At 30.7% G+C, this 14,030-nt stretch overlaps 1 protein-coding gene across 7 annotated transcripts in view; it reads left to right on the forward strand.

Moving 5' to 3' along the window:
• LOC143065230 (plexin domain-containing protein 2-like) overlaps positions 1 to 14,030 on the forward strand; it is a 69,457-nt gene that overhangs the window by 34,126 nt on the left and 21,301 nt on the right. For all 7 annotated transcript variants that reach the window (XM_076238673.1, XM_076238677.1, XM_076238675.1 and 4 more), the window contains exon 7: positions 12,414 to 12,478. In XM_076238673.1, the coding sequence (XP_076094788.1) occupies positions 12,414 to 12,478 (65 nt within the window). The remainder of the gene's footprint in view (positions 1 to 12,413; positions 12,479 to 14,030) is intronic.

Consider the following 14,030-nt stretch of genomic DNA (forward strand, 5'->3'; position numbering starts at 1 on the left):
AGGAGTCAAATCTTAAATCAAATGATTGACATTTCTCACTATATATAGTATTGATCATGGAGTTGTTATGGATTGATTGGCATAATCTATCAGATAGTCATTAGAAAATGTTTCAATAAAAGTTCTGGTCAGATACTAATTATTACTTAATAGTATGTCATTGGAGGTTGTCCTATTAATTAGGAGTTATAAAATAGCATAATCTCTTAAAACTAGGATGATTAAAGACAACCAGGTCTTAAGAAAATCCTGAGAAAGATTAATAATAATACACCAGAAACTAAACAAATAATATATATGTTATCAATTTCCTTGTAATAAGCATTTTAATAGCCAACATTGTAAGTTTTCTTCGTTGAGTTAAGGGACTAGTGGAGTATCTCAGGCATTCATGTCTGATCCGGCAGCCTGTTCTCAGAAACTATGTGTCATCTTGGAGAGATTTAAACCAATGAGGAATATTTTTTCTATGATACATGGTTTAGATATGGTTTATTAAAATTAGAAGTTTTTATAAGACCGCAAAAATTGAAAATTTTTTGGTCGTATATTGGTATCACGTTGGCGTCGTCGTCGTTGTCCAAATACTTTGGTTTTCGCACTATAACTTTAGTTTAAGTAAATAGCAATGTATGAAATTTAAACACAAGGTTTATGACCACAAAAGGAAGGTTGGGATTGATTTTGGGAGTTTTGATCCTAACTTTAGGAATTAGGGGCCAAAAAGGGCCCAAATAAGCATTTTCTTGGTTTTCGCACTATAACTTTAGTTTAAGTAAATAGCAATGTATGAAATTTTAACACAAGGTTTATGACCACAAAAGGAAGGTTGGGATTGATTTTGGGAGTTTTGATCCTAACTTTAGGAATTAGGGGCCAAAAAGGGCCCAAATAAGCATTTTCTTGGTTTTCGCACTATAACTTTAGTTTAAGTAAATAGCAATGTATGAAATTTTAACACAAGGTTTATGACCACAAAAGGAAGGTTGGGATTGATTTTGGGAGTTTTGATCCTAACTTTAGGAATTAGGGGCCAAAAAGGGCCCAAATAAGCATTTTCTTGGTTTTCGCACTATAACTTTAGTTTAAGTAAATAGAAATCTATGAAATTTTGACACAAGGTTTATGACCACAAAAGGAAGGTTGGGATTGATTTTGGGAGTTTTGGTTCCAACAGTTTAGGAATAAGGGCCCAAAGGGTCCAAAGTTAAACTTTGTTTGATTTCATCAAAAATTGAATAATTGGGGTTCTTTGATATGCCGGATCTAAAAATGTACTTAGATTTTTGATTATTGTCCCAGTTTTCAAGTTGGTCCAAATCGGGGTCCAAAATTAAACTTTGTTTGATTTCATTAAAAATTGAGTAATTGGGGTTCTTTGATATGCCAAATTCAACTGTGTATGTAGATTCTTAATTTTTGATCCCGTTTTCAAATTGGTCTACATTAAGGTGTAAAGGGTCCAAAATTAAACTAAGTTTGATTTTAAATCAATCAATCCCAACCTTCCTTTTGTGGTCATAAACCTTGTGTTAAAATTTCATACATTGCTATTTACTTAAACTAAAGTTATAGTGCGAAAACCAAGAAAATGCTTATTTGGGCCCTTTTTGGCCCCTAATTCCTAAAGTTAGGATCAAAACTCCCAAAATCAATCCCAACCTTCCTTTTGTGGTCATAAACCTTGTGTTTAAATTTCATACATTGCTATTTACTTAAACTAAAGTTATAGTGTGAAAACCAAAAGTATTTGGACAACGACGACGACGCCAACGTGATACCAATATACGACCAAAAAATTTTCAATTTTTGCGGTCTTATAAAAACTTCTAATTTTAATAAACCATAACAAAAATTGTATTCTTGGGCTTCTTTGATATGCTGAATCTAAACATGTACTTAGATTTTTTATTTTGGGCCCAGTTTTCAAGTTGGTCCAAATCAGGATCCAAAATTATTATATTAAGTATTGTGCAATAGCAAGAAATTTTCAATTGCACAGTATTCAGCAATAGCAAGAAATCTTCAATTGCACAGTATTGTGCAATAGCAAGAAATTTTCAATTGCACAGTATTGCACATTAGCAAGAAATTCCTCAGTTGCACAGTATTGTGCAATAGCAAGTATTTTCAATTGCACAGTATTGTGCAATAGCAAGAAATATCTAATTGCACAATATTGTGCAATAGCAAGAAATTTTCAATTGGAGTTATCTTTCTTTGTCCAGAATAGTAGTTGAATCAACTTAAATCATTGTTTTATACAATATACAATGTATATTCACTTTTACTACCAACTGATAAATTAAAACAATCTTTACCATTCAGTGATGACGAGCACTTTTTTACATTTTAATATTTTATGATGTATTTAAATCAGTAGTTATTCATGCAAACTCCATTAGAAATTTGAATTGAGATCAGTTTTGGCATAAGGGAAAGGGGCATGTGAAAAAAAAATTGGGTGAGGGGGTGTTCAATTTTTCTCATTTCAGATTTCATAAATAAAAAGAAAATTTCTTCAAACATTTTTTTGAGAGAATTAATATTCAACAGCATAGTTAATTGCTCAAAGGCAAAAAAAAATTTAAGTTCATTAGACCACATTCATTCTGTGTCAGAAACCTATGCTGTGTCAACTATTTAATCACAATCCAAATTTAGAGCTGAATCCAGCTTGAATGTTGTGTCCATACTTGCCCCAACTGTTCAAGGTTCAACCTCTGCGGTCGTATAAAGCTGTGCCCTGCAGAGCATCTGGTTGAGCTTATGACCTCTGTTTAGTTTTACCTGGTTTAGTAGAATTGACAAAGTTTTTGAGCTTATGACCTCTGTTTAGTTTTACCAGGTTTAGTAGAATTGACAAAGTTTTTGAGCTCATGACCTCTGTTTAGTTGTACCAGGTTTAGTAGAATTGACTCAGTTTTTGAGCTCATGACCTCTGTTTAGTTTTACCATGTTTAGTAGAATTGACTCAGTTTTTGAGCTCATGACCTCTGTTTATTTTTACCAGGTTTAGTAGAATTGACTCAGTTTTTGAGCTCATGACCTCTGTTTAGTTTTACCTGGTTTAGTAGAATTGATTAAGTTTTTGAGCTCATGACCTCTGTTTAGTTTTACCTGGTTTAGTAGAATTGATTAAGTTTTTGAGCTCATGACCTCTGTTTAGTTTTACCTGGTTTAGTAGAATTGATTAAGTTTTTGAGCTCATGACCTCTGTTTAGTTTTACCAGGTTTAGTAGAATTGACTAAGTTTTTGAGCTCATGATCTCTGTTTAGTTTTACCAGGTTTAGTAGAATTGACTAAGTTTTTGAGCTCATGACCTCTGTTAAGTTTTACCTGGTTTAGTAGAATTGATTAAGTTTTTGAGCTCATGATCTCTGTTTAGTTTTACCAGGTTTAGTAGAATTGACTAAGTTTTTGAGCTCATGATCTATGTTTAGTTTTTACCAGGCTTAGTAGAATTGACTCAGTTTTTGAGCTCATGATCTCTGTTTAGTTTTACCAGGTTTAGTAGAATTGACTAAGTTTTTGAGCTCATGACCTCTGTTTAGTTTTACCAGGTTTAGTAGAATTGACTCAGTTTTTGAGCTCATGACCTCTGTTTAGTTGTACCAGGTTTAGTAGAATTGACTAAGTTTTTGAGCTCATGACCTCTGTTTATTTTTACCAGGTTTAGTAGAATTGACTCAGTTTTTGAGCTCATGACCTCTGTTTAGTTTTACCTGGTTTAGTAGAATTGATTAAGTTTTTGAGCTCATGACCTCTGGTTAGTTTTACCTGGTTTAGTAGAATTGATTAAGTTTTTGAGCTCATGACCTCTGTTTAGTTTTACCTGGTTTAGTAGAATTGATTAAGTTTTTGAGCTCATGACCTCTGTTTAGTTTTACCAGGTTTAGTAGAATTGACTAAGTTTTTGAGCTCATGATCTCTGTTTAGTTTTACCAGGTTTAGTAGAATTGACTAAGTTTTTGAGCTCATGACCTCTGTTTAGTTTTACCTGGTTTAGTAGAATTGATTAAGTTTTTGAGCTCATGATCTCTGTTTAGTTTTACCAGGTTTAGTAGAATTGACTACGTTTTTGAGCTCATGATCTATGTTTAGTTTTTACCAGGCTTAGTAGAATTGACTCAGTTTTTGAGCTCATGATCTCTGTTTAGTTTTACCAGGTTTAGTAGAATTGACTAAGTTTTTGAGCTCATGACCTCTGTTTAGTTTTACCAGGTTTAGTAGAATTGACAAAGTTTTTGAGCTCATGACCTCTGTTTAGTTTTTACCTGGTTTAGTAGAATTGACTAAGTTTTTGAGCTCATGATCTATGTTTAGTTTTTACCTTGGAGTTCTGTTTTTAGACACTTATTGTTTAGTCTTTATGCAGAGGTCAATTAAAAAGACAAATCTCTTCAGAAAAATTGATCCTTCAAAATTGTTTTTTTTGAATTGTGATCGATTATAAGATCTAATAGGATGTATCCACATGTTCCAAAAATATTGGTACCTGTGCTTATTATCACTAAGAAATGACCTGAAACATGGCTTTTACCTACGCCTTTTCTAGCCTTAAGGATAGAAAATTGAAGTAATATCTTTATTTTCTAACGGTTTCATCAGTGTTGTTGGGTTTCTGTCTTATAATATTGATGTATATTCCAAATCCCCTTTGAATCATTTGAAGAACCTTGCTCAAGCTATTTAAAATTAAATTAAATTTCACATGTGGCACCCAAGAATCAAAAACTGATTAAGATCAGAGATAGAATTCTCCACTTCTTAGTATTCCTCACTTGGGAATATTTGTAGGATTTATTGACCTTGACCATCTCTAGTTACTGATATGTTCATATATCTCTTAATATTTTTTCAGCATTTTATTTTTAACAATTTTTCTTAAAATGAATCTGCGTGAATCGAAAATAAAATGTGTATTTATAAAAGCAAGTAGAATACCATCCATTTAAGATAATAGATATTTTTGAAAATTAATCACAGTATGAAATAATGGTGACGTGTATAAAAGCCATTTGAACAAATATTTTCATTTAATTTTATGGTCGATTTGATTTTCTTATGTTTTATTAAAATCGTCACTACCTAATCAATCTGTTATTCACAGCCAGACTTTATTTGATCTGATTCCCAAACAGATCTGATCAATAAAATTATAGAACAAAACAAAATACCATTTGTTTATTTTAGATTAAAGTGAGAAACATTACAACACCATTCGTTACAAAAATAAGTTATCGTTGATAAAGAATAAGAATGAAGCACGATATTTCCTTGGAATCAACTTATAGGGACATATAATGAATTTACTGCAGTGTAATCAGAACTGTCTGGTCAATGTCAAAATACTTCTCAATTTTCAAGTAACAATATTTGTCAGTTAGTGAGTGTTCAAAACACAGATTTCTTTTACTTACGGTATGAAAAAGCATGAGAAATAGTAACTGAACAATTTCAACTTAAGTTTTTTTTCTAAATAAGGTCCTTTTAATTATTCAGTGTTGTGGGAAAATAGATCCTTAACTTACAATTATTCAATTGTACAAGTGATTATTCTGACTTTATAAATGCCATACCCATGTCAACAATATCTTGTTATTGGCTGAATTAAAGAAGCTAAAAAATGTAAAAAATTTAGTAATATTTGGACTCAATAATGATGCTTTCATCAATTTTTCGATTCAAATGGAATTAAGAAATAGATTAATCATTTTCAAGGGGAAATAAATTACTTCTGTCAAGAATGAGAACTGGGAAATCAAGCTCTGGGATATTTGCCTCAGCTCTTTTCCAGATTAGATTAATATTGAAGAAAATGAAATAATGTGAAAGTGCAATTTATTATTTCTTCAATTGTACAGAAGACATTCAGAATTGTGAAGCCAAGCTGCTCTTTCTGCTGTTAATGGTTGAGAATGAAGTCAAACAAACACAGGCTCTTAAGCTGTTCTTTCAGAGTCTTCAGACTTTCTACTGTTAATGGTTTGGACCAAGTTTTCTAACAACTCATGCTTTTGCTGTCTTTTCTTCTGTTAATAATTTGGAATAGACTCAAACAAACATTGGGTCTTAGGCTGTCCCTTCCTCTATGGATGGTTTGGTTTGAATCTTACAAACACGGGCTTAAACATTGTCCTTTCTTCTGTGAATAGTTTTGAATGAATTCAGGCAAACAAAGGCTTTAACACTGTCCTTTCTTTTGTGGATGGTAGAGAATGAACTAATTGCACCTCACAGTTCTTTGATGTATATGGACATGATCAAAAGCAACAAACGCAAGCAGTCACACTAAAAAAATATAAATTTTTCCATGCATAAGTCTTAAAGACAATTCATTTTATAGACAGTCCTAATAAATGTTTACATTTAGAAAAGGCAATTTCTTTGGTCTAAACACATTACAACTAAACAAATAATCTCAATTAACAAACACAAGAGAAAGGAACCAACAATAAATATGGATTAATCACATGTAGCTAGTTCTGTTACTCACGAATATTGAGTTAAAGTTCACATCCTTAAAAGCTTTTATGAAATGTAAATTTTGTGTAGACATTGTTATTGTATCAAAGAAAATGGACTGGTTTATATAGCCATGAGTTATTTATTGTGACATCTATGCCAAAACATTGATTATTCAGACACTGACAATTAGATTTAAAGTGGTAAATTTGTTCCTATTAATCACATTGCTCATTACTAAGGCTGTTCATATTCTGGTTCGAGTTTCAGTTCACGTTCCCATCATCTCACTAACAAGGGAAATATCCACGCTTTATTTATATTTGTAATGTTGTGGTCTTGACAACTTGATTTGCTACACACATTTGTATTGTAGTGCTGACAGTTTTGTTATGCAGTGAATACCTTATGTCTTTGATTAGAATCATTGCTTGTGTGATAGGTTTAAGGTTTGGTTTATGTAGTATTAATGAAAAAGAAATCTAATTGGCCTTCAATATGCTTTTAGAGTAATGGGTATTATCCATTAGACGTGTCAAGTAAATTGAATGTTTGAATATATCCTAGTAGATAGAATTTGTTCAAGGAGAAGAAGTTTCTGTAACCAGATTTGTAATATGCATGCTTGTTACTGTAATCAGGCAACTATGTTTAGATAGTATTTATTCAAGGAGGAGGAGGGTCGAAAGATACCAGAGGGACATTCAAACTCAGGAATTGAACATAAACTGACGTGTCATAATGTTTATACAACTTCCTACTTCCTAGGTCAAGTTCAAGGTCAAAAATTTTGGTTTCAGTTGACATATGTTAAGATGGTGTTTGCTCTTTATCTTTAACAGTTATGATTTCAAAGTGTATACTTGACATGTAAATGAACCAACACTAGAGGCTGTGACATAATGTATGTAGGACTTCCTAGGTCAAAGGTCAAGGTAAACAAACTTTGGTTTCACAGATTCCCCTATACCTTCTATTTTATTTTCAGCCATATCTGCTTGTATAATGTGTATCAGTTGTAAGTCTGCGACTCCTTAAAATTGGCATAAAAAAAATCTATTTTTACTGGTACAGATTATTCTGAAGAAGATGATAGAAAAAGTACCAATAAAGATTCCATTTTTGTTTTAAATTGAAATAGCCTGGTACATATTAATGGGTACTATCTTTAGATGTTTTGACAGTTAATGAGTAGATATCTACATAAATGTGGAAATGTCTTTAATAGAGAATTAATTCAATAAACCATTCCCTGAATCTGAATAACGTGTTTTGTCATCAGCTTTATTCCTCTTGATGTCAAATTATCCAAGCAGTGGAAACCATTCACAACAAACTCTAACTTCATTTGGCAGTTTTCTGCTACACTTCCTCTGAATTATTGTTTCAGGGAGATTGTCTAAGTCATGTTATTATATTTGTATTAACAAGAAAGCAGAAAAGATAAACAGGTCCAAAACAATTTTAATCTCATAATAACTTATCAGTGAAGACTAAATTGACTTGAAAAGAATAATGAATCTTCTACATAGGACTTTAATGTATATATACCCTCTGATGTGTATATAATATTTGGGAAGCCCTATAGGGAATAATTATTTTCTATATTAAAATTTTATCAAAAATGGTGACAGTATAAATTTTGATAGCAGTTCCTGAAATGGCAATATTTTATATTTAATTTTCCTACATTGTTCCATAACAAATGCTTGCAATTATTAATAACTATACAATATCCGGATTTTTCTTATTTCTTTCAACATTAATATGTTCAGCCAGTCGTGCTACGATCAGTAATTATCAAAGAGAATTTTGTTATCAGTTATTAATTTATATGAAAAATCATTCTATAGAGGTTAGCTGACCCTTACTGACCCTGATTTAGGGGTCTTCTTGTTTAATTGAATATTCCTTTCCTGGTGATTGTAAAAGGAAAATAATTATCTTGGGAATCAGATGAATCCTTGGCTATTCTGCCTCTGTCATCTGTATGAAAACAGAAATTTTGTGTACATTTGTTAATCTTAAGTCAATTGAAAAAAAAACCTATTGACCTATTGATTAATGTCAGTAAAATGACCTTGACAGAAGGGAACTTTTATATAAACATCCATTTTCAGGTTTACTTTCAAAATTTCAGTTCAAATTATTCTCTCTATGCCGTGAACCAAACTTATGTCATCCTGATGAATGACAAAGGAAAACAATGGTGAAATCATAAACAGAATACACCTTCTATATTATACCATGTATAACAAGTTATTTGTCTTAATTTAATAATAAGAATCCAAAGCCTATATAAACAATTCATTAATAGAAATGGGATTCTGTTTACAATGAAAAGTGATTTAAAAAGCCCCAGTTACTGTTTACCACATTTGATTAAAGAAGACTGAAGTTTGAATCAAATAATAATTGCAAAATATGAGGTTGAACTTCTGGGATGAGGTCAACGTTTGTTAATGCAACTTATACACATATATCATAAGTCAAACATAGTTTATGTCAAAACCTAATATTAATGTTTTATTAATAAATAATTAATAATATTGGTTAAAATGTATTGATTTTGTATGTACTTGGATTCCTCTGAAGATCGTAGTGATGATAAGGGAATATCAAATGTACAAATATCTGTAGACATTCATAAAACACAGTGTATATATAATCCTTCATCTGTCAATGACATTTTATATCCTTTATAAAACAGATACCACATTTATCAGGAAAGAAACTGAGGGTGGAAAGGGGATACAATATTTGGCATGAAGGTGTATATGCTTAAGACTATGTGTCACATACAATCATGACCTTCATTTCACCTTGATCTTTTGACCTCAAGGTGGAAATAAATATTTTTTTTACATTTTTTCTGTCTCCAGCGTATCACTTTATTTATCCTTTGATATAGGCTTTTTATATTTTTCACATGGATGCAGTAACTCAAGACTTTGTGTTACATACCGCTGAAGATAAATTTTGACCTTAAAGGAGGATTATGACATCTACCCAAATTTTTGGATGTGTGTATGATACTTTTGGTGAGGGTAAATGAGATTTATTAATAAGTTGTAATTGGCTCTGACCTAGCTTTCAATAACTATGAGAACTATTATTTCAGAGCTTTCTGTCAATTGTTTTTATGTTACTTTTTTTTTCTTTCTTTTTTATCTTAGAATTTTTCTTAGAATTGGAAGTTGTATATTTGAAATGGTGATTAGAATAGAAAAGTTACAAGTAATGTAGCACTTTGTGAAGGGAAATCTAATTTGTTCTATTATTTAAACACTTTACAAAATTCTAAGAGCATTTATTGATTTGTAATAGTTAAAGTTATTTGGTGATATTTGTATTCTTGGGTTAAGATAGTGTAAATAAATCTATTCACAGTGGGTTTGACATTTGACAGCAATCTTGGTCTGCTTAAAATTTGATCGCCAATATTGACGTACCCTGTAATTGAGTTCATGATGCCATGCAATTAATGTGCACAAATAATTCTTAGAAGTGCAATGAATTCTAAATGAGCAGTAATGAAGGAAATATCAGAGACAATTCTTTTGTTGACATTTTAGTGTAAAAGTACTTTTACATCTTTTCCTCTACAATTGTATTACATTTGTAGTTAGGAAAATCTGTTGGGCATCTTCAGAGAATGATTTCATCCATTTACATGTAAATAGAATTAACAGCTGAGTATCTAAGGTGTGTTTTGTTATCAGTAGATCTGTCACTTGTAGGGTATATGTAAATAGAATTACAGTGCTTATCCAGTGACCTTTGGGGTATCACAATAGCAATGGCCAAAACAGTTTACCAAATTGCAGTTAGATTTCTTCTCCAACTAACTGATCAACTGGTAAAATGTTTTAGCAGATTGCTCAAGTGAAATGTTGTCAGTATGAAGTGAGTGCTGTGAAATCAAAAGTAATACTTACCATCCAGATCCAGTTAGGGAGCTACCATTTGATTTTTATGGGGGGGCTAGGATGAAATTTGAAAAAAATAGGCAGGACAGGAGTTTTGAGTAAAAAAAAAGGCAGGATGTGACACTTGCAAAAAAAAAAAAGTCAGGACGACAATTTAGGTAAAAAAAAGTCAGGATAAACTAAAAAAAAAAAGGCAGGACCAATTAGAGTGAAAAATAAAAAGGCAGGACAGAGATTACAGCTAAAAAAAAATGCAGGACAAAATTTTTCATCCTAGCCCCCCCATAAAAATCAAATGGTAGCTCCCTTAGTTGATATCTTTGTCATTTGTTTCAAACACAAAAATGACTTACTATAGTATGAGTCACTGAATAAGAAGGTCTAATTTTGACATGGAAGCTTCTATCATAAATAGATTTTATAAATAAATAGTTCAAACCCTTGTTTTGTAGATGTATATTTTATAGCTTTGTCTTCTAAGACAAAGTTATTGTGTAATTATAATTCGTATAATATTTTCTATACAAATTACTGATCTGCTGGCATTAAAGGGAAATAATTTTTTTTTTTAGTTATTGTACACTAAACAATTAATCAATGATACCTGGCTTCTGATTTTGCCTACAATTTTTTTCAAAATTTTAATCATCTTAAAAATAAATTCCATTGTTTCTTTTCAAAACAGAGGATAAAAGTTTAATAATAATTAAAGTAATGTTACAAATAAATTAAATGAGGAAAGTTGATATTTGTCAGACAAAAATTGTGACAACATTTTGCTGATTTTCAGTTATGTAAATTATTTCCCTTTAATGGTAGCAGATAAGTAATTGCTTTAGAAAAAAAATTTCAAATTACTATTATGCACTAATCTGTTGTTGGAAAACGGAGCTATAAATTATAGACTTACACAACAATGTTTTCAACTATTTATTTATAAAATCTATTTATGATAGAAGTTTCCATGTCAAAATTAGACCTTCTTATTCAGTGACTCATACTATAGTAAGTCATTTTTGTGTTTGAAACAAATGACAAAGATATCAACTAACTGGATCTGGATGGTAAGTATTACTTTTGATTTTACAGCACTCACTTCATACTAACTACATTTCACTTGAGCAATCTGCATAAATATTTTACCAGTTGATCAGTTAGTTGGAAAAGAAATCTAACTGCAATTTGGTAAACTGTTTTGGCCATTGCTATTGTGATACCCCAAAGGTCACTGGATAAGCACAGTAACAGCTCAGTATCTAAGGTGTGTTTTGTTATCAGTAGATCTGTCACTTGTAGGGTATATGCTGACAAGACAGTATTTGTTTGTTTTACTTTCCTAACATGAAATTAACTGATATTTTGTTGGTTAATTCCATGTTATTCCTAAGTCAAGCCTTTGTCTTATAAGGAGGAGAAAGGAATGCTACATATTATGTTATAAGCTTCAACATCAGCACATAAACATACGTTCTTCTGTACAGATCAAAGAATAGCCTAATAAGACAACAACTCAGTTCTGTACTTTTGAAACTAAACTGCTAATGTGGTTTACTGAAAAATTTTTATTCTTTTTGTTTTAATTATAGATTTTTGTCCAGCATTGAAAGCTGTTTATTGTGTGTTGAGTGAAACATAATAGTTTTGTTGTCTCAAATTGTATACTGGCGTCTTGGTATCTCATTTGGTTTTATTGTGTTGTTGTCTTGCTGTCTCATTGACTTTTTAAAAACAGCTCCCAATATTTGACTTTGAAATCCTGAGAAAATATGAATGCAACTATGACTTAAGAAACATGATCAAAACAACAATCAGTGCTCAATGGTGAAATATAGCACTATTTACTGTACAAAGAACCTTTTATAGGAATTAACTCATTGCATATGTTAATAAAAACAAATACAATTTTCTGTCTTTAGTGAGAGCATGGGGGATAGAGATTTTAATGAGAATAAGATTACCATAGTTTCATTGTGTTACTTCAGTAATTTTCAATTATTTTTTTTTTCTACTTTCAGCAAACCCATTCAGTTTCCAGACCACATTACATAAAAATGGCAGTATAGTTTTTGGTTATAGACAAGTAAGTTCTGTCACTACAATACAACACAATCATAAGATACACTGTAACCCATTGGGAATCTGTGTATATAAAATACTAGTGGCTTTTAGATGTACAACATTCACTAGGTCTTTCATGGCATGAAATTATAGCTTTAAAAAATTGTGAGAATAGGACCATAAGGAATAGTCATCATAGTAAATTACGATTTTTACAATATGACATTGTCCATTCCTCTCTGACAGCTGATTCAAAAGGCAACAAGAACTTATGTGTAGAAATTATTTCTCAATCTTAGAAAAGGTTGCTTCTCAGGGTTGCTTCTATAAACTGACAGATTTATATCTATGCTAATAATGAAAGGGTCAGATGTGCATAAGAACATTTTATCTTTTTAATAGTAAAAAAAAGAATAAACTGTTTATAATATCATAATACATGTAACTGCAGCTTTAAAATGTATAAAATTGATTAAATGGTCAGTATTTAATCTTTAACTTTAAGTTCAAGACAATTGTAATTGCAACTTGTCATTTTAAATAGCATAAAATGGACAAAAGGTCATTTTCTTGGTCATTTATTGAAAATCAATATTATAATTACAGTTTAACTATTCAAAAGCTTTTTCATCAAGGCATAGCTATCATCGATCTACATGTAGCTTGAAGCATATTATACTTTCATCAATTAAAAAATGTTTGTACTAAATATACACTTGGGTTATTTGAATTATAAGATACTTACTCAGAAAATGTGAGTTCAAAAGGACAATATGTTATAGATTAATTGTATACCACAATGGTCATAAATAAAAGCTACATTACTTATACATTTTTATTTGGATATTACTTTTTTAAATGATTGTAATTTATTTTACATTATAAAGTACATACAGTTGAAATCATATGAAGCATTGTTACCGTATTAACAATGTGATTTTATTTTTTCTGATTCTAAGTATAAAGTATTATTTAGACCTGATAATTGACATATAAGAGATTAGGACTTCATCACCAGGAATAAAACATCTTTTTCGTGAATATTTTATAAAATATAGCATTAAAGTTAAAAGCCTGCTGTTCAAATATTCATATACTTTTACCAGCTCTTTTTTAAGAATCAAAATTTACAATTCTAATGCATTCTGAATGAAAATTTTCATTCTCTTGTGTGTTGTACATATCCATTACTATTCTATTGGTCCATTTAGTAACATTCCAGATTACACTTATGAATTGTCATACAATTAATCCGAACATACTCATAAAATATGAATTAATATAATATAATATGTCAGCTGCAGATAAAAATATATCAAAGGATGCATTAATATTATCAAGTTTCTATTGCCTTACTTGTAATGAATAAAATCCTGTATGTCAGAATGTCAGAACTTTCTGAAAATGTTTCACCGATACAAAATATAAAAAAGAAGATATGGCATGATTGCCAATAAGACAACTTTCTATGAGAGATCAAATGACACAGAAATTAACAGTTATAGGCCACCGTCAACAATGAGCAAAGCCCATAGCGCATGGTAATCTTTAAAAGGCCCAGAAATCACAAATGT

The sequence above is a fragment of the Mytilus galloprovincialis genome, chromosome 2 (assembly GCF_965363235.1).
Source record: "Mytilus galloprovincialis chromosome 2, xbMytGall1.hap1.1, whole genome shotgun sequence".
NCBI lineage: Eukaryota > Metazoa > Mollusca > Bivalvia > Mytilida > Mytilidae > Mytilus > Mytilus galloprovincialis.